We start from the raw sequence: 24,989 nt of genomic DNA on the forward strand, positions 1-24,989 counted from the left end.
CTAGCCCACCGCCCCGTCTGGGTACTGTCTCAGGTATGGGAGGACATGGAATGTGTATGGGCGTTACTGCTTCTTCTCACAAATACAAAACATAAATTCATCAGCCTAACATTATGCTTCACTAACCAATTCCTTTCAGAAACGATATGGCTGAAATATTGCCGATGTGACGCTAAATATTATTAATTAACAGTTCAGAAAACTCATCAAAGTGAGTAAAACAAAATGAATGGTTATGTATTGAGGGTAATGCATGGCTAAAACACAAAACTGAAGATAATCGAGCGTAACACAAAATATGTAACACAATCTTCACACTGTATAACACTAAACATCAACGCAAGATAACAATCAGTAAAACGTGCACGTACATACCTGTCGCATTTCACAGTTGTCTGTGCAGAAAAGGTTGATTAATGATCTAATATAACTTGATAGCAAATCGTTGTCACAGAGTATGCGTGTATTTTCTGCTACAAACTTTTATGCAATGTTATATACCTATATTGTACAAGTTGTGAACAGATTATAATGTCTAAAGCAGCTCGCTCAAAATAGGATTCATACACGATGCTAAGTTTTAAATGTTACTGTTGGGTCCTCGAGCTGAAGACCTCATACCATGTTTATAGAATCCACTGTTTCATTGCTTTCGTGTTCAGGAATGTTCATTCAAAACATGGCGGGTACGAATACACACAGCTTAATATGACAGTCTTAGATTAAGTATTATTCGTTACACTGTTGTTTTCATTATTTATTAATGATATAGTAGAAGAACTTTCTTCTATTGATGACTTGGGAGTTGTTATTTCTTATGTACGTTTACTTCTGTTGATATTTGCTGATGATATGGTGCTCTTTAGCAATAGTGTTAAAGGTTTACAAGACGGTTTGGATAGGATGTTTACTTACTGCACGAAATGGGGCTTGACCATAAATACCGAAAAAACTAAGGTTGTTATTTTTCGTAAAGGGGGTAGACAAGGCAAGGCTGAAAAATGGTCCTATAATGGTTCACCTCTTGAGGTAATCAATAATTTTAAATATCTAGGTTTAATATTTTCAACAGGTGGCAGTTTTTCACAAGCTCAGAAAATCTTATCAGAACAAGGTTTGAAGGCACTTGGTTCATTGTACAATATATTCAATGATAATGCGTACATTACTCCAGATATTCAGTATCAGTTATTCCAATCAGTTGTTTCTCCTATTCTCTCATATGGTTGCGAGGTTTGGGGCTTTATGGAAGCTAATGCTATTGAAAAGGTACACTTGAAATTTATGAAACACATATTATATGTCAAAATGTCAACTCCATCAACTTTCTTATATGGAGAATTGGGTACATTCCCTTTGAAAGTTATTCGTCTTGTCAGGATTATCAAATATTGGCTTAAGATTTTGAGAAGTAAACCAGATAGATATATAGTTTTGATGTATAATTCATTATTGAATATTTCAAATGAGAACCCTGATGTTGAAAACTGGGCAAGTTTACTGAGAGATACGCTCTTCAGGTTTGGTTTTGGCTATATTTGGGTTGCCCAATATGTTCCTGAAAGTTGTGATTTTGTGAGAGAATTTACGCAAAGGGTTAAGGACATTTATTCTCAAATGTGGAAACATCAATTATCAACTTTAAGTGAAACTAGATTGTATCTTCATATTAAGGAAACTCTGTGCATCGAGAAATATTTAACTAATATTGATGTTAGGAAGTACCGAATTGCGTTTACACGTTTCCGACTTAGTTCACATATGCTTATGATTGAAAAAGGAAGATGGAGTGTGCCTAAAATCCCACTTGCTGATAGATTATGTCCCTTTTGTACTAACGAAATAGAAGATGAGTACCACGTACTCTTGATTTGTCCAAAATATCGAGAAATACGTAAACAGCATTTAAGTAATACTTTATTGGAAAATATAAGTATGTTTAAGTTTATCAAATTGTTAAAAGGTGAAAACAGTTTTGAAGTACTGAAAGCTGCAAAGTGTATTTATCATATCTTAAATGAAAGAAACAAAGTTGAATTTTTGTAAATCGTCCATACATATCCTCACTCTTGGGCTATAATGATAATAACAATGTGATTGCTCTCTTTATATACGTACATCGCCATGTGCACAGGCAAATATTCAATATATATATATATTGTATTGGTCTTTGACCTAATAAAAATCTTGTCTTGTCTTGTCTTGCTATACCGAGTCTCACAAAACCTAGTAGAAGTTCGCGTCAGCTAACCCTTTGGACTAACCAATCAGAACACAGCTTACCAAATCGCGAAAGTTAACATTCGCACATACCGTTTGAACCTTTACCTCAAAACCCCGAACGATTCCGAATGCTATTTCCACACGATCGCTTCCGAGTGATACGCGCAATGAGTAAATAGTCGCTGAAAATATCATTTTTGTCAATATTCAAGGATGTTATCTTGCGAAAATATAAGCAAATAGTAACCATGTCATTAGAAACCCATAAGCGCTGCAGGTCAAATATCTGTGTTTTATGAGGATTTTCGTTTGTTGATAGATCAGTGTCAACGACCAGGGAAAAGAAAATTCAAAAACCGTCCCGCAGAGCCCTAACAAGTAGTCGTTGTCTGATTGGTTAAATCCGCTCGGCCGTCTCGCGTGGACGGTCATAGGTCGCTCAACGGTTAGCTGACGCGACCTTCTACTAGGTTTTGTTAGACTCAGTATAGCAGTGTAACGAATAATACTGAGCCTAAGTTTACTTAGACTGGGATCAAAATTAGCAGTTTGACCATAAAATTAGTAGTCAACTAAGTACTTAAAATCATGATGGATTCTGAGAAAGATAATATGACACTAATCAAGAATGAAGCTTTAAGTTAACATGACACCAACAGCAGATTTCCAAATTATCAGCATTACATTTCTTTTTCTCATCTCCTTTTGGCGAAAATGTATTTAATCAACGAAAATATATGTTTTTGTCAATATATCCAAATTTTAATGAATTCCTTACAAATTTCGTAGAATTTCGAGAGCAATCGTATTGGCGTAGTTTGAGGCTAAAATTCGTAGCGACTACAATAAAATCGTAGAGGTTGGCATCTCTGGGTATACCATGGCAGACCATGGTCACCCGAAACAATGGTAGAACATGGTCATTGACGATTTTACCATGATAGACCATGGTCAGCAGTGTAAGGAATAATACTGAGCCTAAGTTTACTTAGACTGCTTAATATGACTTATCGTCGTATGATTTAAAAAATTTATATTGCTTTGTGGTTCTCAATCTCAATAGATAAACATTCGTTCAAACGCAGCCAGATTCTCGGCAACTGTCGGTAATTTCCGTCCAGGAGCACATGCGCACTAGCTCATTGTTCGATCTTCTCGTGCTTGGAACACAAGGCAGGAGCAGAAAATGTCACGCTACTCAAGACCGCCGAATACTTCTCTTTACGTGAGAAATGTGTCCGATGGAACTAGGTTAGTATAGTACTATATTGGTAGGTGTATGGTTGGTTTGCTGTAAGACTTCAATCGCAGTACGCATGAAGCAGGTGAATTGGCTCGGAAAAGCGCATGGGATTCGAGTAAAAATGTCGGGTGCTGAAGACGAAGTTGCGGGCCAGCCGAATGTCGCGTTGTTGCCTAATTTGCAAAATTATGTTGTATGTACTTACCGTATGAAACACAAATTGCAGGATTGGTAGTGGCATCTTGCAGGGTGGATTCTTCGCGTAGGTAGAGCAATTAATCCCCGATTTGCCAATATGTGAACATTTTCAATATTCCTATCCTGGCAACGAGCAATTGTTAGCAGAAGTTGTGTATACATATCACCTTTTGGTCAACATAAAGTTGGATATTATTAATCTTTATGTTGTCACGGTATTAAGGCAAATGTTACCTGCCATGTAGAATGACTTTGTAATCGACATGATCAAGACCAAACCCAACTCAAGCCGTGTTAAACGAACTAGGATGAACTTCCATTGTTCTCAATTGTTTCAATAGATTGTCAGCTCATCAAGCTTAGAAACTCTTTCCTTCGATTATTTGCATATAATATGGTTGATTTTATCAATCCTGCTATAGATTTTATTTTTGGGTTTTTGCCCCTGGAGAGTCTTTGTTAGGATGTGTCCCGAAAAGGTCAACCAGTGCTCAGGTCTCAAGACGCAAAAAAATGGATCCAGTTTGTCAGGCTCATGAATTTTATGTCATACCAACAACGTTAACTATTCTGATTAGTCTGGACCACTGTTGAATATTTTCATGTAGCAGTCATGATGTGAGATAATTGTATTACTGCATTGAAAATTTTAGTAACCTGTTTCATAGAGTTTAACAAAACTTGGATAATGTTCTAGAAACGAGTTTGTAAGGTCTTTTTTCAATGAATTAGTAATGCACTATTCTTCGTTTTTAAGGTATACCTTAATGAATTCTTTAAAAATAGGAAATGTTGGCGTTTTTTTCAACATGGAAATAAAGGCAACTACTTTATTGGTAGTATATATAGCAGTTAATAGTACACTGGAAAGGTTAAATGACAAATTCACACACTGTAATGTGTGACCTAAACGGCCTGAATGTACAACAGTCTTGTGATTCGTTGTATCTTGTGTAAAGAATCCAGAGTTCTTTGTTTGAATAGATAGGTAACCTTGGTCAAGGGAAACTTCATTACTATGGCATGAATAACATCACTTTCCATCTTTGTCATAAGTGTGCTTGCACAAACATTGGGTATGATTATGTATAAATGTTCATTTGTGATTGAACAAATTTGATTGAAAAGGTAAGAGTTCCGCCAGTAACCCAAGCTTGAAGTGTATTCTATTTATTAGGATTATTTCGAGGGGTTAGGTTTAGGGTTAGATATAGGCTGTTTATAAAAAAAAACATAGGCGTATATTTTTAGTCATATAATGATTAGAAAAATAAGGGGGTTACAGGCGGACACAATTTTCAAGTAGAGGCAGATAGCAAAGCCGAAAAGAATGTGTGTCAGTATTTGTGTGAAATGGATGACATAATGATGCTATGAATGGTCTTCTGAAGTTACTGCAGAATGCAGTGCACAGATGGTCCTTTCCCAGATACACTGTAGGGAGTCTTGTGTGTCCAGGGGTACAGTTTCTATTTGTATTTGGTCCATTGCAATCAAATTTCTTTAATGATTCAGAGCTCCAGATAAATTTTCAACATCAGGAGTACGTACTCCTTATTTTTTCAATACATGAGTACTGGAAAAACGTTAGAGTACTCAATGGAATTTAATGGTGTATCAGTAATCTTGTGTTTCGTTTCATATATGCACCACAACATTGTTACTCTTGTGTAACCAGGTCAATATACAATAAAACAATAATTGTTCTGATAAATATGCCTAAATTATTTTAAGACCATACACCATTACTATGGTGCGTATCTGCTTCGTCGCCTAAATTATTTCCTGTCATATCGTGCTTATTTTCTATCCGTACATACGCCGATACGGCCTTTATCTGGAGCCCTGATGATATATGATTTCAAATTGGATTATCATTTCTAGACAGGATTAGCTGTGAAGGTAAAGCAGATCTATATGGACCCGTAAGTGATTATATGCACGACGGTTATCACACAAGAAGATATTGCATGTGTACAAATGTCCTTGTAATGGGAGCTTATGATGGAATCAAATATTGTCTGTGACTTTAGCAATTATTCCTGAACCCAAATCCTGTAGAAAGTCCTCAGTTAAATAAATGATCATCAGTGATCATACATTAACACAAACCTCTACTGAAATACCAAGAGACTGGTTCAGGCTGGTAGACTCAGGTTTTTGGCACTGATAGGATACATCTTTGTCATGTTTATGTCTTGAAGCACTGTTATTACCAAATGTGTTGCCCATTCTTTTCATGGTGACATCCTAGACCTGCCACCACTTCTGTGAATTTTAACATGGATCATGGCCAGTTTGGCAAAACATTACAAAGTAGTTTCTATGAATGTCCAATGGTTTGTCTGCATTTGTTATATTTCAAGTAATACATGTCACTGCTCAGAATGTTGCAACAATCTAGGTGACATGCTTGTCATATATATACATATATTCGAATGATTATAAGTCATGGATTTTATATGGTTTCCTTTAATGAACGTTTGGTTTTCTAGACAAGATGAGTTGCGAAGTTTGTTTGGCAAATATGGACCCATAAGTGATGTTTATGTCCCTGTGGATTATCACACAAGAAGAGCCCGAGGATTTGCGTACATACAATATCCTTACAGGAAGATCTAAATGTTGATGATACAGTCTGTGACATTAATCACTAGTCCGTAGCCCCCTGTCTATTTGAATGTCTATTGGTTAAATGAAAGACCAAATATTAACACAAAGCTCCACTGATGAGACAGATTCGGGCAGGTGGACTCGGGTTTTGGCACAGGCTGGATACGTCTTTTTCTCATGTTTATAGGCTGTGATGTTTGTTATTACTAGGGCTGTTACGATTCACTTGTGTGTTTGGTGAATCGACACGTATCCATTCATGAATTCAATTCATCCATCACGATCACTAGAATGAAATATTCATGAATATTTTAACAGGTGTTTTTACTTTATTTTGGGTGCATTTATCAACACGAGATATACAAAATTCTACGCCAGTCAGGATGATAGCAACACTCATGTATTAAATTTAACTGTATTGCGATCACTGGCCATTGTTGTCATAAATTAAGACTGAACATGGTCAAACAATTTGTTATTCAGTAAAATTGTATTTGTACCCAGTAATCGTGAGATGTATCATTCACTTTCTGGTGGATTCGTTACAGCCCTAGTTTTTACCTCTTGAAAGAACACAAGGATGATTAATGCTTCATTATGGCACCATTCTGTCATCTTTGATGTGAAATGTACAAAATTTACAACAACAAAAATAATCAATATTGACACATAGAGCTGGCTATCGATAGAGATGAATAATCGGTAAATATCAGAAATGGTCTTGAGAAAAAATTGTCCAACATGTCTGAAAGAAATCAACATTTTTCATATCATTGCATATGTATGCATGGGTTACCTAAAAACACCAGTGACCTCAACATAATTTAGTAGTCCGTGAATAAAGACCAAGCTTTGTGTATTGTGCAAGTAAATTAAAACTATATTTCATCACAATAATTTATTTATGATATTAAGAATGACATTTTTTCATATTGATAATGGCAAATAATTCTTCTCATCGGCAGTATTTCTGATTATCAATGTTTTTAGCCAGCCCTATTGGCACAAAGTATCCTGTCTGAAGCAGTGTTTCTACCCCAAGTATGGCCCATTCTTTTCATGATCACATCCTAGACCCGCCACCACTTATGTGAATTCTAGTATGTACCATGAGCAGTTTGACAAAACATTACAAAAAGTTTCTGTGAATTTTCAGTGGTTTGTCCGCATTTTTTATTATATTTCAAGTAATACATGCTGCTATTCAGAATGTTGCAAGTAAATTAGTAATTGTAATAAACTGGGTCACATGCTTGGCATCATATACATAATTACATATATATGAATGATCATACATCATTGATTTTTTTTTTTATTATTATTATGGTTTCCCTAAATGAACTTTAATTGGTTTTCTAGACAAGATGAGTTGCGAAGTTTGTTTGGCAAATATGGACCTATAACTGATGTTTATGTCCCTGTGGATTATTACACAAGAAGACCCCGAGGATTCGCATACATCCAATATCCTTGAATATGTGGACCAATACTTGACACAACTACTGTTGGGGTGATTGGTCGTTTCTTCAGTTTGTTACGTTCTGTAGTTTCTACAATAGGAATGTTCTGAAGGGTTTGGAGACCTCCATCTATCTCAAGTTTGTCCTGTGCACAAGTGATGCACTAGTACCGGAATAGCAAAACAGTGGTTCAACAAGTTTGCTGCTACGTGGTGCTTTTCCCGTCTTCTTTTTTCCCCCTCTTTGATCATGGATTGTTTGGTCGGACCATCTACATAAACACATGACAGTGATGTAGCTGTAATATTGCTGACTGATGAAACACCATACATGATACGTGCAAGATGTATACAATTTTTCAATCGTGACATTTTTACCAATAAAGATTACACACCACTCATAATTTTGACAGTTTTATGAAGTTGTTTTCCAATTATTCGTTATTGCTTTTTGGCCTGTTTTTAAAAAAAAGATTTTAATCATTTTGACTGTTCTTTCAAGTGTTCAATTGAATTTTAACCATTTTAGAAGCACAATTTTATCATTTGGTTCATGATTATCGCAACTTAACCATGTTAAGATGAAAACTGGTTAATTTGGAGATTGTCGTTTAGCAAAGCTCAATACCACAATCAACTAACCTCATTTGTTTCAGAGTTTGAATGTTAGTTTACCAATGTTAAAATGATTTGTAGCACAATGTTGTAAATTAATCTGTGACTGGAAAATTGTCAAAGATTGTCTGAACTTGCTGAAAGGGAAGAAACATTTTATTTGTCTGACATCCAACTTGATTAAACTTGTTATTTCATTTCTTTTATCAGAATACAAAGACAAGTTAAAGTTAAACAAGTACAACCTATAAAGGACAAAGTTAGAGCCAGGCAAAGAGCAAGCACAGGCTGACACCATGGGTCAATTGCTACGGTTTACCATGCAAATCGCAAGCGAGTCCCCTTGCATGTCCAGGCTGTCCAAAATAGCTGGGCTTCCCCTGCTTTCCTTAGTCCCATTGCTTGAGGCAGTACAAGTTCCAAGTCTTTGCCAGTACCAAGCCCACTTAATCATTCCAATACAGTTCAAGCACTCAAAGCAATTTCGAGCCATTTCAAGTCCATTTGTCTTTTACAAGTCAAGCAGGGCAATCTATGACCAGGTTTCAAGGCACTAAAAGCATTTCACAAGGCATAGTAGTCAAGGTCAAGAATAACAAGTTCCAAGTTGAAGCTGTTTCAAGGCAAGCCAACAACGGTCATTTGTCACTTGTTGGCTGATGGTCGCTTTCTTGGTGTCTGTTTGGCTAAGTTGACTTATATCCAGCAAATTGAGTTCTATTTTATTGTAACTTGGTACTATCACATTCAAACGATGCAAGGCGCATGCTGTTCATTTTGTTTACCTGTTCGTAATTTTTTTTAAGAGAACATGTTTTTGGTTGAACAGTTTTTTTCCTTTCTTAAACTGTTAAACTGTTTCAGTGAACATTTGTAACATGAATAGAGCCTATCAATTCAGCATTCTTTTCTTCTTTGATAAAATGTTTGCCAAAGGTGTGTGTTAAGCCCTTAACCAGATCACATTTGAGGATCCCAGAGATGCTGATGATGCATTGTACCATCTGGACAGAACACGCTTCTATGGCAGAGAGCTGGAGATCGAGTTTGCTAGAGGTGATAGAAAAAGTGAGTGGAAAATTTCCGATTGGTAATGCAGGCTAGATGTGCAAGAAGGAGCCATGTCATACTAACACTCAATGGGTAACTGATTGGTTGTTGGTGGCTTCGGCAATAAGAGAATAGTGACATAATGGTTACTGCCATTCACAGGTATCTAATTTGGTAATAAACATCAGTAACAGAACAATTATTGTTGCAAATATAATAATTTGTGCAAATCTGAACTTATCTAAATTGCAGTCACATACTTTGGTCGCTGAGAATTTACCTGGAAAAGATTGAATTTCAAATAACCCATACTCTGTATGGATCATCGACATACAGTTACAGCCCTTATTTTAAAAAACAATAATTATTGAATGTCGTTAAGCTTATTTTCCTTTCGGTATTTACAAATTTAGAATAATGAGGTAATTGGTAAATTCTGTTCGATTTAGAAAATGTACATTTGATTACAATGTTACTTTTGTAGCTGCTGGACAGATGAGAAGCAAAGAAAGAACACGCCGTTCACCATTTGGAGGTCATGGGTATGATGATCATGACCGTGGAGATCGTGGTGGGCGTCGCCGCAGGTCCAGATCAAGGAGTCCTAGGTTTGTTATTGACTTGCCTCTTAGTATTCACTACCATTGTAGGGGGTGGTTGCATTCACTCATCACACCGAAGACCCGGGTTCAATTCCCCACGTGTGTACAATGTATGAAGCCCATTTCTGGTGTCCCCACTATGTTTTTGCTGGAATATTGCTTAAAGCAGCGTAAAACTAAACTTGCTCATTCACTACCATTATAAAAACATTTCTTAAGTATGATAGCCAAGTACACTACATGAATGCTGCCCTGTGAAGTATATGTACTTGTGTGTAAATGCAGTCAGTCAATCTAAATATATTTAGACTAGAGATACACTACATGAATTGGATCTTACTTCGTATCTTGAAATCTTGTCTTTAACTTCTGTTAACAGGAGATCTCGAACAAGATCCCCAAGGCGAAGGTAAGATACATAATAATAAATACAATTTAATTCTTGTAGCTTCTGTTTAAAGCATGGAGTTATCATCCTCTTATAGTTATGTTCCAAATTAACATTGATAATCAAGGGTTTCATTTTCATAAGCATAGTAGTTAAAAAAAAAAGTCAGAACTTAGGGGTCCCTATGTTCAATAATTATGGAAGCAAGTATTAATGACCTCAGAATGCTTCATTTTAGACACCAATGTTCATACTCCATTTTAAGGTGGAAATAGGTAGAGTATGAGACTGTTGACTGACTTGGTAACATGACACGATACAGAGTAATAGGCATGAGATGGAAATTAGTGTTTGTATATACAGAAACATCTGTTTCAGGAGGTCCTACAGCAGGTCAAGGAGCAGGTCTTATGACAGAAAAAGAAGCATGTCCCCCAAACGACGGTGAGCATACTTGCAGGTGTTTATACAATACTTACCTCTAATCTTTTTAGTATTGCCTGGTCCACTCATTCAGTATTGTCAGGGGGACTTTGTAACAAATGAGTTTTGCATATTCATGTAAATATTTTACTGTGGTTAATAGGGCTGCAACGAATACACTATGTGGTGAATATGATATGTATCATGATTATTGGGTAACGAATACGAATAATTATTCACGAATACAATATTGTAGTTAAGTGATTGATGTACAATATGGAACGCCCATGTTGACAGTTTTGATTTGTCACAGCAATAACCAGTCATCTCATGACACTCAAATTTGGTATGTAATAGTTATAATTGACAGTACCATGTGTGGCCTTGGCAAACTAACATGACTTGGGCATATTCCATTACTGCATATCTCACTTTCAAAAAGTACACAAGGGTTCAAGTAAAACATGCTCCCTTAAAAAACCGTAAATATTCGTTAATATTCGGTTCTGCTGACCACGAATAACGAATTGAATTCATGAAGGGCTACGGTTCGATTCACCGAATATACGAGTGAATCGTTACAGCCTTAGTGGTTAATCATTATTGGTTTCAGTAAGCAAAATAAAAACTCTGTAAGGCCTAGAAATGTCTTTCTTCTCAGGCACCACCGCATCACCACAAACACAATCATCTGCCCCAACACGATTTCACGAAAGTAAATGTAAAGAATGTTGGATGAAATCTTGAATAATACTATTATAATGCATTGCTAATGAAGTCCAGATAAACAATGAACACTTGGGAAAGGAAAAAGCAAACATGCATGCTCCAGTTTGGATTTGTTGACTATTTCAGGGTTTATGTGCTTAGAAGAACGTCTTCATATTTCATGCGCACAATTTATGTATTCATATATAACAAATTCTCCTGATATTAAAACAAAGGTGACCATAAATAGTATTTTTAGCTGGTTATCAGGTTGGTGTGCATGAATATATTGACTAAGCTCTTGATAGTATGGTATACATTGTACATACACTATAAACATTTGATAACATGAGTTGAGTTCTGTGAATTACAACTGTACAAACGATTGGACTTACTGCTGAAAGTGTTACCACCACAGTGATCATTACATGCTGCTTCAACTTAGATGAAGGGATAAAGTTAACTTGCCATGGTTGGGAAAAAAAAGGCATCCACCTGCCCACTCGGTTAATTTCAAAAGCCACTGCCTGACTACCAATTCTTATTTTATAGCCTAAGAAATGCATATCAAATTTGTGCATAATTTTCCTAGTTAATAGAAATTTAATATTTTTATCCCCCGCAACGCGTTTTTTATGGATCTGGTGGTGTACTTGTGCCTTTTGGTAGTTTTGGAATTCTCAATAAACTATTTTTGGCGTTTCCATGGCAACAATTTTCACTTAGCCTGAAATTGTGGTTGTGCTCTTTTCCGGAGCTGAACTCTAAAACTGTTCACTATTTCTTCACCAAACTTGGCACATAGATAGATCTGGTGGTGTACTTGTGCCTTTTGGTAGTTTTGGAATTCTGAATAAAATATTTTTGGCGTTTCCATGGCAACAAGTTTGACATAGAATGAAATTGGTGACAGTGCTCCTTTCTGGAGCAGAACTTTCAAAACCTTTCAATACTCTCCTTCCACTTTTCTATATACACACATGAATATTTGACATAATCATAACTCGTAGACATAATCATGAAGAGTATTTTGCCATTGAGGGGGATATTGATGACTTTGTCTTCTTGTTTTACATTGTTGTGTGTATCGTTTCATTTAATGTTGGCATATATCAGTTTTGATCTTTCATCACATAATTTCATCCAGAAATGATGAGTGACAGCAAATGTTCACATGGTATATTGAGTATTATCAGTTCTTAAATTAGCACCATGATTTTTCAGATCCCGATCCTTCAGTCGTTCTCCATCAAGGGGAAAGTCGCCTGGTGGTCGCAGTCGAAGCAGATCTGGGGAGAAGTGATCCTTTTGTCCTAGATCCAAGTATTACATCTGATAATCATGTGAAGAGTGAGCTCGAACATGTCAGCAGCATCTTGTGGCAATGTTGTCTCATTTCATCTGTACATATCTCAGTGTCTGATCATGTGTGCATCTCGCTGTATCACACCATAGCTGTTGAACTGAACAAGGAGACTGACACCCCAAGCGGTTTTCTACTTGAACAATGCAAGCAGTACACAACTGTTGCCATTTTATGTTCTTAAAAGTATTTTATCCTGTAATAAATGATAATGTTGCTAGCAGATGCTTGACTGTTCTTCTTCCTCTTCAAGTTTTGCTAGATTCGGATTTCCTCACCAAATGAACTAAGAACCAGTCTTATTTTTATCCCCCGCAACACGTTTTTTTTTGGGGGGGGGGTATTAAAATGGACTCCATCCGTGCACATTTGTCTTTTCCGGAGCAGAACTCTAAAACCGTTCACTATTTCTTCACCAAACTTGGCACATAGATAGATCTGGTGGTGTACTGATGCTTTTTGGTAGTTTTGGAATTCTGAATAAAATATTTTTGGCATTTCCATGGCAACAAGTTTGACTTAGCCTGAAATTGGTGGTAGTACACTTTTCCGGAGCTGAACTCTAAAACCGTTCACTATTTCTTCACCAAACTTGGCACATAGATAGATCTGGTGGTGTACTGATGCTTTTTGGTAGTTTTGGAATTCTGAATAAAATATTTTTGGCATTTCCATGGCAACAAGTTTGACTTAGCCTGAAATTGGTGGTAGTACACTTTTCCGGAGCTGAACTCTAAAACCGTTCACTATTTCTTCACCAAACTTGGCACATAGATAGATCTGATGGTGTACTGGTGCCTTTTGGTAGTTTTGGATTTCTGAATAAAATATTTTTGGCATTTCCATGGCAATAAGTTTGACATAGACTGAAACTGGTGATAGTGCTCCTTTCTGGAGCAAAACTTTAAAAACCTTTCAGTACTCTCCCTCCACTTTTCTATATACACACCTAAATATTTGACATAATCATAACTCGTAGACATAATCATGAAGAATATTTTGCAATTGAGGGGGATATTGATGACTTTGTCTTGTTTGTAATCTTCTCGTGTAAAAGGGCTACATGAAACAATTGACCGTGCATTATAACAAAAGTGATGATTGGATTTGTGCATATAGTGATTTGTTAAAACAAATAGCCTTACAGTAACAGATATGGATATAGTCGACACCTTGTCCGTAATCATTTAGTTTCTGGAGCATAACTCAAAAACCTTTCAATATTTTTCAAAGAAAATTGGTAGATATATCAAACAGAACCTAAGGTGGTGCCTTTTGCTATTTACAGACGTTTGTGATTTATTTTCTTGGTTTCCATGGAAACGATTCAGACTTAGTCTCAAAAGGAAGGGATGGGCTTCGTTTCCGGAGCACAACTCGAAAACCGTTCCATATCATCAGAACTTGGTAGATATTATGAGGCAGACCTTGAGGCCTTTTGCTATATACAGATTTTTGGCATTTATATTTTTCATGATTTTCATGGGAAAGATTTGGACTTAGTCTAAAAAAAAAAATCAAGCTGGACTTTATGTAACTGTCAGATGATTTGTTCTTTCAAATATGTGGGGTTGGAGGGATATGTCATCTTCTGATGACTCTTGTTATCGTAGGTTTATATCATGGATATTGACCATTGCTTCAGAGAGGAGTGGTTTGTATGTAATCTCTTCAGAGGCTTTTCTTTTCACACCAATACAGGATGGGTTGATACATAAATCTTGCAAAGAGGATCGACCATTTTATGATGGATCACAGGAATCAAACTCTGCCTACCGAACAGTAGCAAGACACTAACCATAATACCACAGAACGACTTCATTAGAATATGTTGCCGTGTTTCCTGTCCAGAAATATTAAAGGAATTTCTTTTGACTTTCATAATACACTTTTAAACATATCACCAAAAGTCTGCCCTGATCCCACAGGCATTTCCCTGATGTAGTGAAATGTCATTGTGCCCCAATTGCATATCGATGCTCATGCTGTTGATCACTGGATTTGCCTGGTCCAGACAACTGTCATATAGCTGGAACATTGCTGGGTTTAGCGTTAAACAACAACGAACCCAAGCATTAAACTGCATGACAATAACTTTTGAGTTTGGGCTAGCCTTGTGGTTAAAGCATCCCCTCGTCATGTCCAAGACACAGGTTCAATTCCCCACATGGGTACAATGTGAAGCACATTTCTGGTGCATGGCAGAGATATGGTACTCCATAATATGATCCGATACCCGTGCTTCAAACAGTTAAAAATTATCATTGAGGTGTTCGGTAAGATCAGGGATTCTCCATGAATTTCTGAGGAATAGCCCTTGACTTATTACTTGTTTTGAAGATTGATACAACTTTGTCTTGCGATCACTGAATGTGATCGTAAAAATATCACATTGAAAACTTCCAACATATAGTGCCGATACCTGGTTTCGAACCTGCAACCCTCCGCTTAGTAGCTTGGCAGTTTTATCCACTAGGCTACGAAGGACCGCTGTGAAGAATAAGATTGTCAGCATGAACTGTGTGTTCCTCACAAGATGGGTAGTGCATGTGCATTGCCAGTCTCATCCCAATTGATTTCAACAGTAAATACCAAACATTGAAATTATATCTCATGTTTTATCATCTAATGGCGGTTGTTCTCGGTGCAATAAAGCGATCTGATAAACTTGGTATCCAAATCTGATAACTATGCAAATTACGTCAATCCACGAACTACTTTCACAAAACTCCATACACGCCATGTGAATCCTAAAACGTTAACATTTCATTGATGACATCACGAGTTCACATTGTTCGTACACAAACATGGCTGTCCCCATTCTCAAATTTGGTGATTCTGTAAGCATTGATGACAAGAGGTTCTGGAGTCGTTACTGCAGTAACTGACTTTGGAAAACATGAACGAAGTACTTCGTTCAAATTGAAGGTAAGGATTATGAGGCACGACTGAAAGGCAATGGTCTAAGAAAGGTACCAACCAAGGATTTCGATGTATCGATCACAATACAGATGACGAATCGATTCTGTCAGGTATCAGAAACTGATATTGATGAGGTGGTTACCCGCAATGAAAATAGAAACCCTGCCCGGTTTTGTTGTTCCTTTTAGACAGAAAGATCTCATTTTAAGCACGAGTTAAACATAAAATACTTAATGAAACACTGACCATAATCAAAACGTCGGACCAACTCCGAGGTATTTTGCAGAATTTAAGACCTAAAATAAACAGCTGTTGAGCAGCTTTTGTGGAGAAGTGGATAGACTTAATCCCCTATTCACTATCATCAAAGAGAAATTCAACAAAATGTATCTAAGTTCAAACGTCTCTAAACATACAAAATAAAATACAAAAACAAAATATGATATGCACGCCTTTAGAGTCTCTATAAAAGACATATGTAAGCTAAATGAGTTTTGTGCAGTGGTTTTTGAGTTCCAATGAAACACGTAGAAGCTCAATCAATTCTGTTGAGCAGCTTTTGTGGAGAAGTGGATAGACTTCACCCCCTACAACACTATATTCAGAGAGAAATTCAACCAAATTTATCTAAGTTCAAACAGCATTAAAATTGGAAAAATAAACAAAATCAAAATATGAGATGCACACCTTTAGAGTCCCTATAAAGCACATGTGTAATCTAAATGAATTCCATAAAGTAGTTTTTGAGGAGAAGTGGATAACGTACACCCCGTTGGATGGAACAAACACTGGCTGAATAGAACATTAAACTAAGTTCAAACATCTGTAAAAGTGACAAAATTAAGAAATTGCATAAAAAATTATGAAATGCACAACTTTAGAGTCCCTACAAAAGACATGTAGAAGTTCATTCAATTCTGTTGAGCAGTTTTTGTGGAGAAGTGGATAGACTTCATCCCCTATTACACTATCATCATAGAGAAATTCAGCAAAATGTACCTAAGTTAAAATGTCTCTAAACTTACAAAAAAAAACAATAAAATAAAAAAACAAAATATGAGATGCACACCATTAAAGTCCTAAGAAAGCCCATGTATAAGTTCATTGAATTCCACAGAGCGGTTATGGTGGAGAAGTGGATAGAATACATTCCCTGTTTCGTGCGGACGGACGGACACCGAAAGTAACCCTTTATGCCCCTGCCATATATGGCGGGGGCATAAAAAGGTTGTTTAACAAACTATCATTAAAATATTGACACAGCTCACTAGTTGTTACGAGGGAGGAGTGCAGGGAAAGGGACAGCCAGGTGTGCGAGAAAGGATGGAGACAGCACAGCACAGGCTAATGAATTAATAACTTTGTCGGCACTTGTGCACGTGCTTCTCCAACACCTGGCTGTCCCTTTCTCTGCACTCCTCCCTCGTAACAAATAGTGAACTGTGTCAAAATTTTAATGATAGTTTGTTAAACAACTTTTTTAATTTTAGGACTTAAATTCTGCAAACAAATCACAGAGTTGGTCTGAATTTTTTATTATGATCAGCGTTTCATTGAGTGTTATATGTTTATTAGTTTTCGAAATAGATTGCAATTCATCGGTCCGATTTTGAGCCAAACGGACTATAGTCACAACCATATGACGCCGTCGTGAACAACCTTCACCTTGGAGTACCGCTAAGTGTTCTTACGGGAATGCTCGATTCTCTTCATATAAATTCACATACGATTTGCTTCTTTTTTAGAGTAGTTTTAAGAATGACATATCATAAAGAGATTATTAACCTTGTGTGTTTCAATATCATTAATCATATATTAGGAATATGCATTATGCTCGCATAATACAATTTTTATTCCTAATATATGATATTAATGATACGGAAACACACTCGGTTGATAATCTCTATTTATCCTATACATATACCACACCAGTAAAAATCAGCTGATCTGACAAGTGATGGAGGAAAGAGTGATCAAGAAACTGACATCAGGAAAATATCTTTATTCCATTACAGTCATATACACACGTATCACTTAGACTGACATGTGACTAACAGTAGACGAAATCCGTAATACCAAAAATGGAGCATCTCACATTCTGGAGGTCTAAAAGCAACTCAACAATAGGAGAACATAAGTGAAACTAGTTGTTTCAACAACATCAGTCCTAAGATATATTTACAAGGAGCATATCAACTTCAGTTCCTCGGATGTAACACCACTAGAGACTTGTGTAGAAAATATGACAGAAGCATTTCAAGTGTGTACACAGAAAACAGACTGGACATATTTACAGATAATGATACTAGATGCTAAAAATGTACATGAAGCTTATTCATCTTGAAGAAACGATCAACAATGAAATAAGATGCTCAGTTGTCACTTGATGGACTCCTACTGATGCCGCCAGGAGACTTTCCTCGTGACATGGAGCGACTGAAGGATCGTGACCTGAAAAAAATATTCACAAGTATGATCAAAATCAATATTTCAACTGACCTGAAAAGGCTTAGAATCTAAATCACAATACTTGAAATCAATTTTAAGAATAACATTTGAAAACAGTAAACGAAAAAAGGCATGAGACCATCTGGTTAAAATGTGTTTAAAGTTTCCCTAAAACATCCTTTGTTTTCACAGACTTCTGGTCTTGCAATGAGATCAAAGCTACTTTCAGTTGTATGTAAAAAAAAACACCTTTTTCATGATGGAAAATCCAAATGCCCTTGGAAAAATAGACATATGCAGCACATGTATAGATTAGTGGCAGTATGGACAGGGCAAGAAAAAAAGTCAGCAAACAATTTTACTTCCAGGCCAAAACAGGTCTAAATCCTATTAATCCATCTCTAATCATAAGAAAAGCAAGATTTATGGATGTCAACTTCGTGATATTCACAATAAAGAAGTTGACATCCATAAATCTTGCCTTTCTTATGCATTCCACTTCTAAATGCCCTTTACAAAGATTTCATCTGTCATTTTCAAAACCATGCAGCATAGTTGCGAACCTAAACAATGTTTTCATATTTTGTTCAGTCGCCAGTATCATAAATAGACAGAGAGCTTAGCAACTGTCTATTGAGGTAAACAGAATTTGAACTTGTGGGCTAACCAGGCACGTAGCAAGCCAATTTTTACGTGTAAGTAGCGTCCGAAATTAACGTTGGTCCTGTTAGGTCTGATGCTGACTGAAAACCACTTGGACCAACAGCTTTTGTTGTCTGCATCACAATGTCCTTATGGAGACAGCTTTTTCATCCCTAATAGCTAAGAGTATTATTTCCATATTAAAATATAGGACCTACACATTCTGATCAGGACCACACTTTTATGGTTCTGGGTCCTTAGAGCTTGCAGTTTTCAGAGTTAAGGGAAAGCACTGCTTCCAAGGCAATAAGACAATATTTGTTCAAGAAAGGTTTTTAGCCTTCCTCAACACCAAGCTTCATAAATAAGATCATGGAAACAGAACATGATTGGACTGATACACAGGAATGATGATGATCACCCAGGCAATATGACATACACACCCATGTATATATGACAAATGTCACTTAGTCAAGATTAAAGTGGTTTTGAGTATAAATAGCAGCACTGACCGTCTGCTTGAATATCGGGATGAAAAACCTCTCCGTTCATAGGATCTGCTGCGAGACCTCCTGAGGACAAAACAAATATCTCAAAATACATAAAAAAAACTAATGTGATCACTATATTTACCCCCTCAATTTAATACATAGACTAAAAGTTTCAATATTTGAACTTTATTCAGGGAATGTTCATTTAATACTGGGAGGAGTGAAGGATAGGGGATGGAAGAGTGTCACGGGAAAATGTTACATAAAAGTTGGTGTGAGGAGAGATGGATAAGGGATGGAAGATGCAATATTGCAGCTAGTCACAGACCTGCATGTTGAGCAGTCAGATTTCAAATGTATGAGCGAAGATCCAAGAATTTGACAGAGCACGGTCACGTAGGTGACATCATTTTAGTTGACATTTAAGTGTAGTTTGTTGTACATGATGCTTGACTATACCTTCTCCTTGGACTCCTGCTTCTCGATCTCCTGCAAAGGAAACATGGTCGTCTGAAAATAACCCCCACAAATTACAAAGACTTAACCGTTAAACATGAAAACTCCAAAAACCCATTCTTAGCAAACAGAACAAGTTCACAACCTGATATACACAAGGAATAGCAAGGAAACGAAAAGGTATGTATGGTTGGTGTCCAACTTGGTGAATAAACTATCTTCGCGTCACCTGATGGACCACAAACCTGAACTTTGCTAGAGCTAAAATACCTTTGTTTTTCATCACTATAGTAAAATGAACTATTTGTCTTTTGTGTAAATTTGTTAATTTTTCATTTTTGAAAACTGTCTATCATCGATCTAATTTCAGTGATTACATCGGACTCTTCAACATGCCCTTACTGGCTATGTGATCTGAAATGGTTACAGCTATTTTCAGTGAAATTATCTTACTCCTCCATTACTGACCTTGGACTACGACTTCTGGACCTGTAGCGACTGCCTCGGTCATAGTCATCGTAATAGCTTCGACCATACGGGGAGCGGCGCACTCGTTCCTTGTTCCTCATCTGATTCGGAGCTGAAAATAAGAGAAAATATGCAACAATCAATAAGGTTTCTGAGGAAATGTCTGATGGCAGAGACTAGAGAAGCTACTATATCTTCCACAAGAAAACATGTTTATAATAAGGACAGTCATGGTTTCTGCCCTTCTACTGTTTACAATGGTCCAAAGCTTTCCACGCAACAATATTAATGGATTCGATCAACAAATCTATTTTTGAAAGAATGTGCTATGTATGCTGTTTACAAAGTTAACTGTTTATCTACCTTTAACATAACTGTTCACAATTAAAAAGTAATATTCACCCAATACAATCACAAGCACACACTAAATATCCCAATAACATGTTTCAAAAACTAAACATCATGCAGTTTCCACAGAACATTTAAACCTGCAAATAACTGTTACCCCATATGTTTTCTCAATAAAAAGCCTTTGTTCTCTTTTATGTAATGGGCGGTGAGGTAGTCAAGTGGTTAATACGGTCGCTCATCACGCCGAAGACCCGGGTTCGATTCCCTGCATAGGCACAATGTGTGAAGCCCATTTCTGGTATTCCCTGTCATGATATTGCTGGAATATTGCTAAAAGCAGCATAAAACTAAACTCACTCACTCTTGTAAGTAATACTCACTTTTTCTATCACCTCTAGCAAACTCGATCTCCAGCTCTCTGCCATAGAAGCGTGTTCTGTCCAGATGGTACAATGCATCATCAGCATCTCTGGCATCCTCAAATGTGATCTGGTTAAGGTTGTAACTCAAAGGCATGGCAAAACATACTCTAACAAATCCACTAAATCACACAACTTATTATTACCAAAGAAAGGCCACCTTTCAAATACCCAATATATGACAATTTTGTAAGATAATAAACTGCATTGTACCATTAATTTGTTCTAGTTTGGGTAAATTTGTTAATAAATGGTTAACAATTAATGATTATCGCTGGTTCCAAAATTCAATATATATGATTGATCATTGATAAATAAACAAAGACAATATATCAAGCTCTACTTTGGTATCCGTATGTAAACAATACAACTCTCGGGGAACTGTTACTACAATCTGTAACACAAAACATATCAGTGGAAAGATTGCAATTCCAAAAGACCACTCCACATTGCCTGTTACCCAATTTTGGGGGGTTGTGTTATACTCACTATAATCACAGAATTCATGTTTGATCATCAGTTCAAAAACTAAAACCATTAGTTAATTGGAACACTCCATTAAAGCAACATAACTTCCTTATAAATGCATCTAAAGCTTAATCTATGCAAACATATTCTAATCAGATTAATTTATGTTCAACATATTCTTCCAACATATTTCATAGTAACAGCTGGAAAAACAGTTAATTACAAATAGAAATTGAGTAGTGAAAACCAGAGTGTTTACAAGATGTGTTTACAAGGAAATGAAGCATGCAGATGGGAAACTGTTCTGTTTGATTGGATATTTTAACTTTGCCAACTTGACAAAATAGACTGTAAAACCATCCTGCTAGAATGTACCCACTGTTCCTGTAATTGGAGCCAGCCCTCATCTAGAGAAGGTAAGCACTGTATCTGAAGCCTTGAGTAAGATGACTTGTCTTTAATTATCTTGGTCTGGCTTTGACTTAGTTATAAACTTGAGTCTTAACTTTTCTGGGTTTTCTGCTTGTGAATACTTGTGTAATGCCAAACTTCACTTGATTGCGCCAAAATGTCGACTTCAGAGATTCAGCTGAAAGTTGACCTGGAAATGCCAAATTTGTCGAATTGCTTGACTTGTGGGTCAAACCTGTCAACTTGCTTTTGTGCTCATCGATGACTTGATCATGCCAAATGTTATCTGTACATCGGCCCTGACTGATCAGTTCATCAGTAATCTGTATGACAGCATAGACTGATCTGTGGTGTATCTTTATCTAATGGTCTCTTGTTTCTAGCCAGCGTGCACAAAAGGGGCTTGTGCATAGAACTGTACTTGATCTTTACTTTTCCACGTACTCTAACTTGACTTTGATTTCTGATGAAAAAGTGAAAAATGATTATCATTGGCAAATACAACACATTGTTTATACGAATACTGTCAGGATGATCACTGCATGACCCTGGTGTAGGCTGAAAGAAATTAATCAAGATGCATCTTGATATTAGTTTCAGGGTAACTAGTGAACCTGGTGTAAATAGTCTAACTGAACTGTATAAACTAAGAAAGTTGCAGTTTTACATTATTTCCTGTTTTCCTCCTGAGGCTTTTCGAGTATAATCTGATTCAGAATGTTTCTTTAAGCATCTTTTCATCGAAATGATCATTGTCCAGCCAAGGGTTCTGAAGCAGAGGTGCTGCATCTAGAATCTGACCAAATCATACAAGCAAGACAAAAGAAAAATCAACAGTGCCAAACTTATTATTGTAAATTGAGCATATTCTAGATTCAAGACATGAAAAACTGAGCTATGTAAATTTGTACTAATATCCTAATCAATGAAGCAATATATCATCTGTGTGTTTTTTCTCAAGACATAACACCAATTCAGCAATATCACAGCCTATAAACATGAGAAACATGAGAAAGATGTATCCAGTCTGTCCCAAAAACCTGAGTCCACCTGCCCGAAACTCTTATCAGTGGAGCTTTGTGTTTCATTTAACCAATAGACATTCAAATAGACAGAGGGCTACGGACTAGTGGTTAATGTCACAGACTGCATCATTAACATTTAGTTCTTCCTGTAAGGATATTGTATGTACGCAAATCCTCGGGCTCTTCTTGTGTGATAATCCACAGGGACATAAACATCACTTATGGGTCCATATTTGCCAAACAAACTTCGCAACTCATCTGGTCTAAAATAACAAATGTTGAAAAGATAATAAGCATGTAAAAAGAGAACATTACTCCCCACCAACAAGTTATCACGGTTATCCCCATCTTTTCAGGACTATTTCTGGAGGAAACTCAAGTCTACTCCACCACACAGACTATTTCCCGGAGGAAACTCAAGTCTACTCCACCACATACAGTCATTCCTAACGACAACAATGAATCTTTGGTCAATAGATGGCCTCCCACAGTATAAGACACTTTTGTTATACAGTCTTTCATTAGCGCAACATTAACAGCCATCTGGTTATTAATCAGGAACACAAAGAACGTGGAAAGATTTCCACCCGTAACCCCCATATTTTTTAAATGATTATATGCCTAAGAAAATACGCCTATGTTTATTATATTCACCTTCTAAAAAAGCTACTATAAGAATTGTTTTCTTAATCGTTAAAATTTAGAGGGGATATGGGCGAAAGTCCTACCAAACCTAACTCTAAACCTAACCCAAACTTAAATTTTGGACTTTTAGTCACTTTGAGTTCTCTAGTAATTGTTGTGACAAGTTTTGTTAATAATTTTAGCATATTTATAAATATTATTTGGGATGGGGGAACGGGAGGAACTCTTACCAATAATCCTAATGAATAGAATACATTTCAAGCGGGGTTACAGACGAACTCCTAGAGGTAAATATTCCTCTACACTATATATCAGGAACTAGCATTTATGGATCCTAAGGAAAATGGTTAAAATAATAAGATCAAAAGTCACATCACTAAATATTGAGGTAAGTGATCAGATAGTGTCCGAAATAATAGCATTTGAAGTTGCGTCTGACGTGTCTATGACGTTGGCCAGGTTTGTTCAAAAACATACCATGCTGCTCTACTTGCCCTTGCATGTTTTTTACTTTCGTCTCTTTTATATAGTGGTAAGACCCCGTCAGGGTAAATGCATAATTTGATGCCAGTTTTGAGCATTATAAGCCTTTAAGTATAATTGAGTCAGTTTCTGTTTCGTCCAATCATAAAATCCAATTCAAGTCAAGGGAGTTTAGGACAGAGTTTACATATTTCCTCTTTTGCTTCCAGTTTAAATGCTTGTGCTTAATGTGAAAGTCAATACGATATTTGCGTGGGTGTTTGCAGACATACGTTAAATGATCGGTAGAACCCTGCATCGCTTCAATTTCGCAGTCGAAATGGCCGAATAGTTCGCATTTTCGTTGTGCTGGGCCTAGCAGGTTTTGTAAAGCTTAAATTCTGCTTCCTAAATGTAATACATCCTTTTTAACCTAACAACATACTAACCTCGTAGTATCAGGGACATTTCTGATGTACAGAGAAGTATTTGGTGGCCTTGTGTATCTCGACATTTTCTCTGGTCTATTTCTCTTCCTTCGTCCAGCTTTCGTCTCAAGTGGGAAGTGGGCTCAGCGCATGCTCTAGACGGGAATTACCGAACCTAGCCTTTGTGTCCTTCGTGAAAATCCGTAATGAAATTTGCGCCGAGAAACCACGAATACTGCGTTTCTGCGAATGTTTCAAAAGTTGTTTTCGAACATGTGTGTGTATGGAGAATGAATGGACGAGTTGGGTTTTACGCAGCATTTAGCAATATTCCAGCAATATCACACCAGAAATGGGGTGTGTATAGAGAAACGATCAGGATAATATAGCATTAATAGTTTAGGATACTAAAAATCGATGTCTAACTAGATCGCAGTCGAGACCCTTTACAAATTTCGGCAACTTTAG

General features: G+C 36.7%; 2 protein-coding genes across 7 annotated transcripts; one reads left to right on the forward strand and one right to left on the reverse strand.

Annotated features, from left to right (window-relative positions):
* Positions 1–533: 533 nt before the first annotated feature.
* LOC124284548 (serine/arginine-rich splicing factor 10-like) lies at positions 534–24,672 on the reverse strand. Of its 2 annotated transcripts, XR_006900581.1 has the most exons (9): positions 24,543–24,672; positions 23,145–23,249; positions 21,044–21,147; positions 20,313–20,424; positions 19,848–19,877; positions 19,410–19,469; positions 17,925–18,258; positions 2,222–2,226; positions 534–548 (listed from the first exon to the last, which is right to left on the reverse strand). XR_006900581.1 is itself a non-coding variant. In XM_046720628.1 (7 exons), exons 1-7 carry the CDS (start codon positions 24,605–24,607, stop codon positions 18,180–18,182), a joined length of 555 nt encoding a protein of 184 aa, XP_046576584.1. In that variant the 5' UTR covers positions 24,608–24,672; the 3' UTR covers positions 17,795–18,179. The 2 variants fall into 2 exon arrangements, 1 of the variants encoding a protein (XP_046576584.1); XM_046720628.1 differs by lacking the exons at positions 534–548; positions 2,222–2,226 and having other exon boundaries at positions 17,795–18,258.
* LOC124284547 (serine/arginine-rich splicing factor 10-like) lies at positions 3,335–13,106 on the forward strand. Of its 5 annotated transcripts, none has more exons than XM_046720623.1 (7): positions 3,335–3,474; positions 6,160–6,264; positions 9,316–9,419; positions 9,886–10,009; positions 10,383–10,412; positions 10,770–10,835; positions 12,747–13,106. In XM_046720623.1, exons 1-7 carry the CDS (start codon positions 3,410–3,412, stop codon positions 12,823–12,825), a joined length of 573 nt encoding a protein of 190 aa, XP_046576579.1. In that variant the 5' UTR covers positions 3,335–3,409; the 3' UTR covers positions 12,826–13,106. The 5 variants fall into 5 exon arrangements, with proteins under 5 accessions (XP_046576579.1, XP_046576583.1, XP_046576580.1 ...); XM_046720624.1 differs by lacking the exon at positions 6,160–6,264 and adding an exon at positions 7,637–7,741 and having other exon boundaries at positions 3,357–3,474; XM_046720626.1 differs by having other exon boundaries at positions 3,358–3,474; positions 10,770–10,851; positions 12,747–12,878.
* Positions 24,673–24,989: the final 317 nt, after the last annotated feature.

This window comes from Haliotis rubra, unplaced genomic scaffold (assembly GCF_003918875.1).
Source record: "Haliotis rubra isolate DU_JTF1 unplaced genomic scaffold, ASM391887v1 Scf339, whole genome shotgun sequence".
Taxonomy (NCBI): domain Eukaryota; kingdom Metazoa; phylum Mollusca; class Gastropoda; order Lepetellida; family Haliotidae; genus Haliotis; species Haliotis rubra.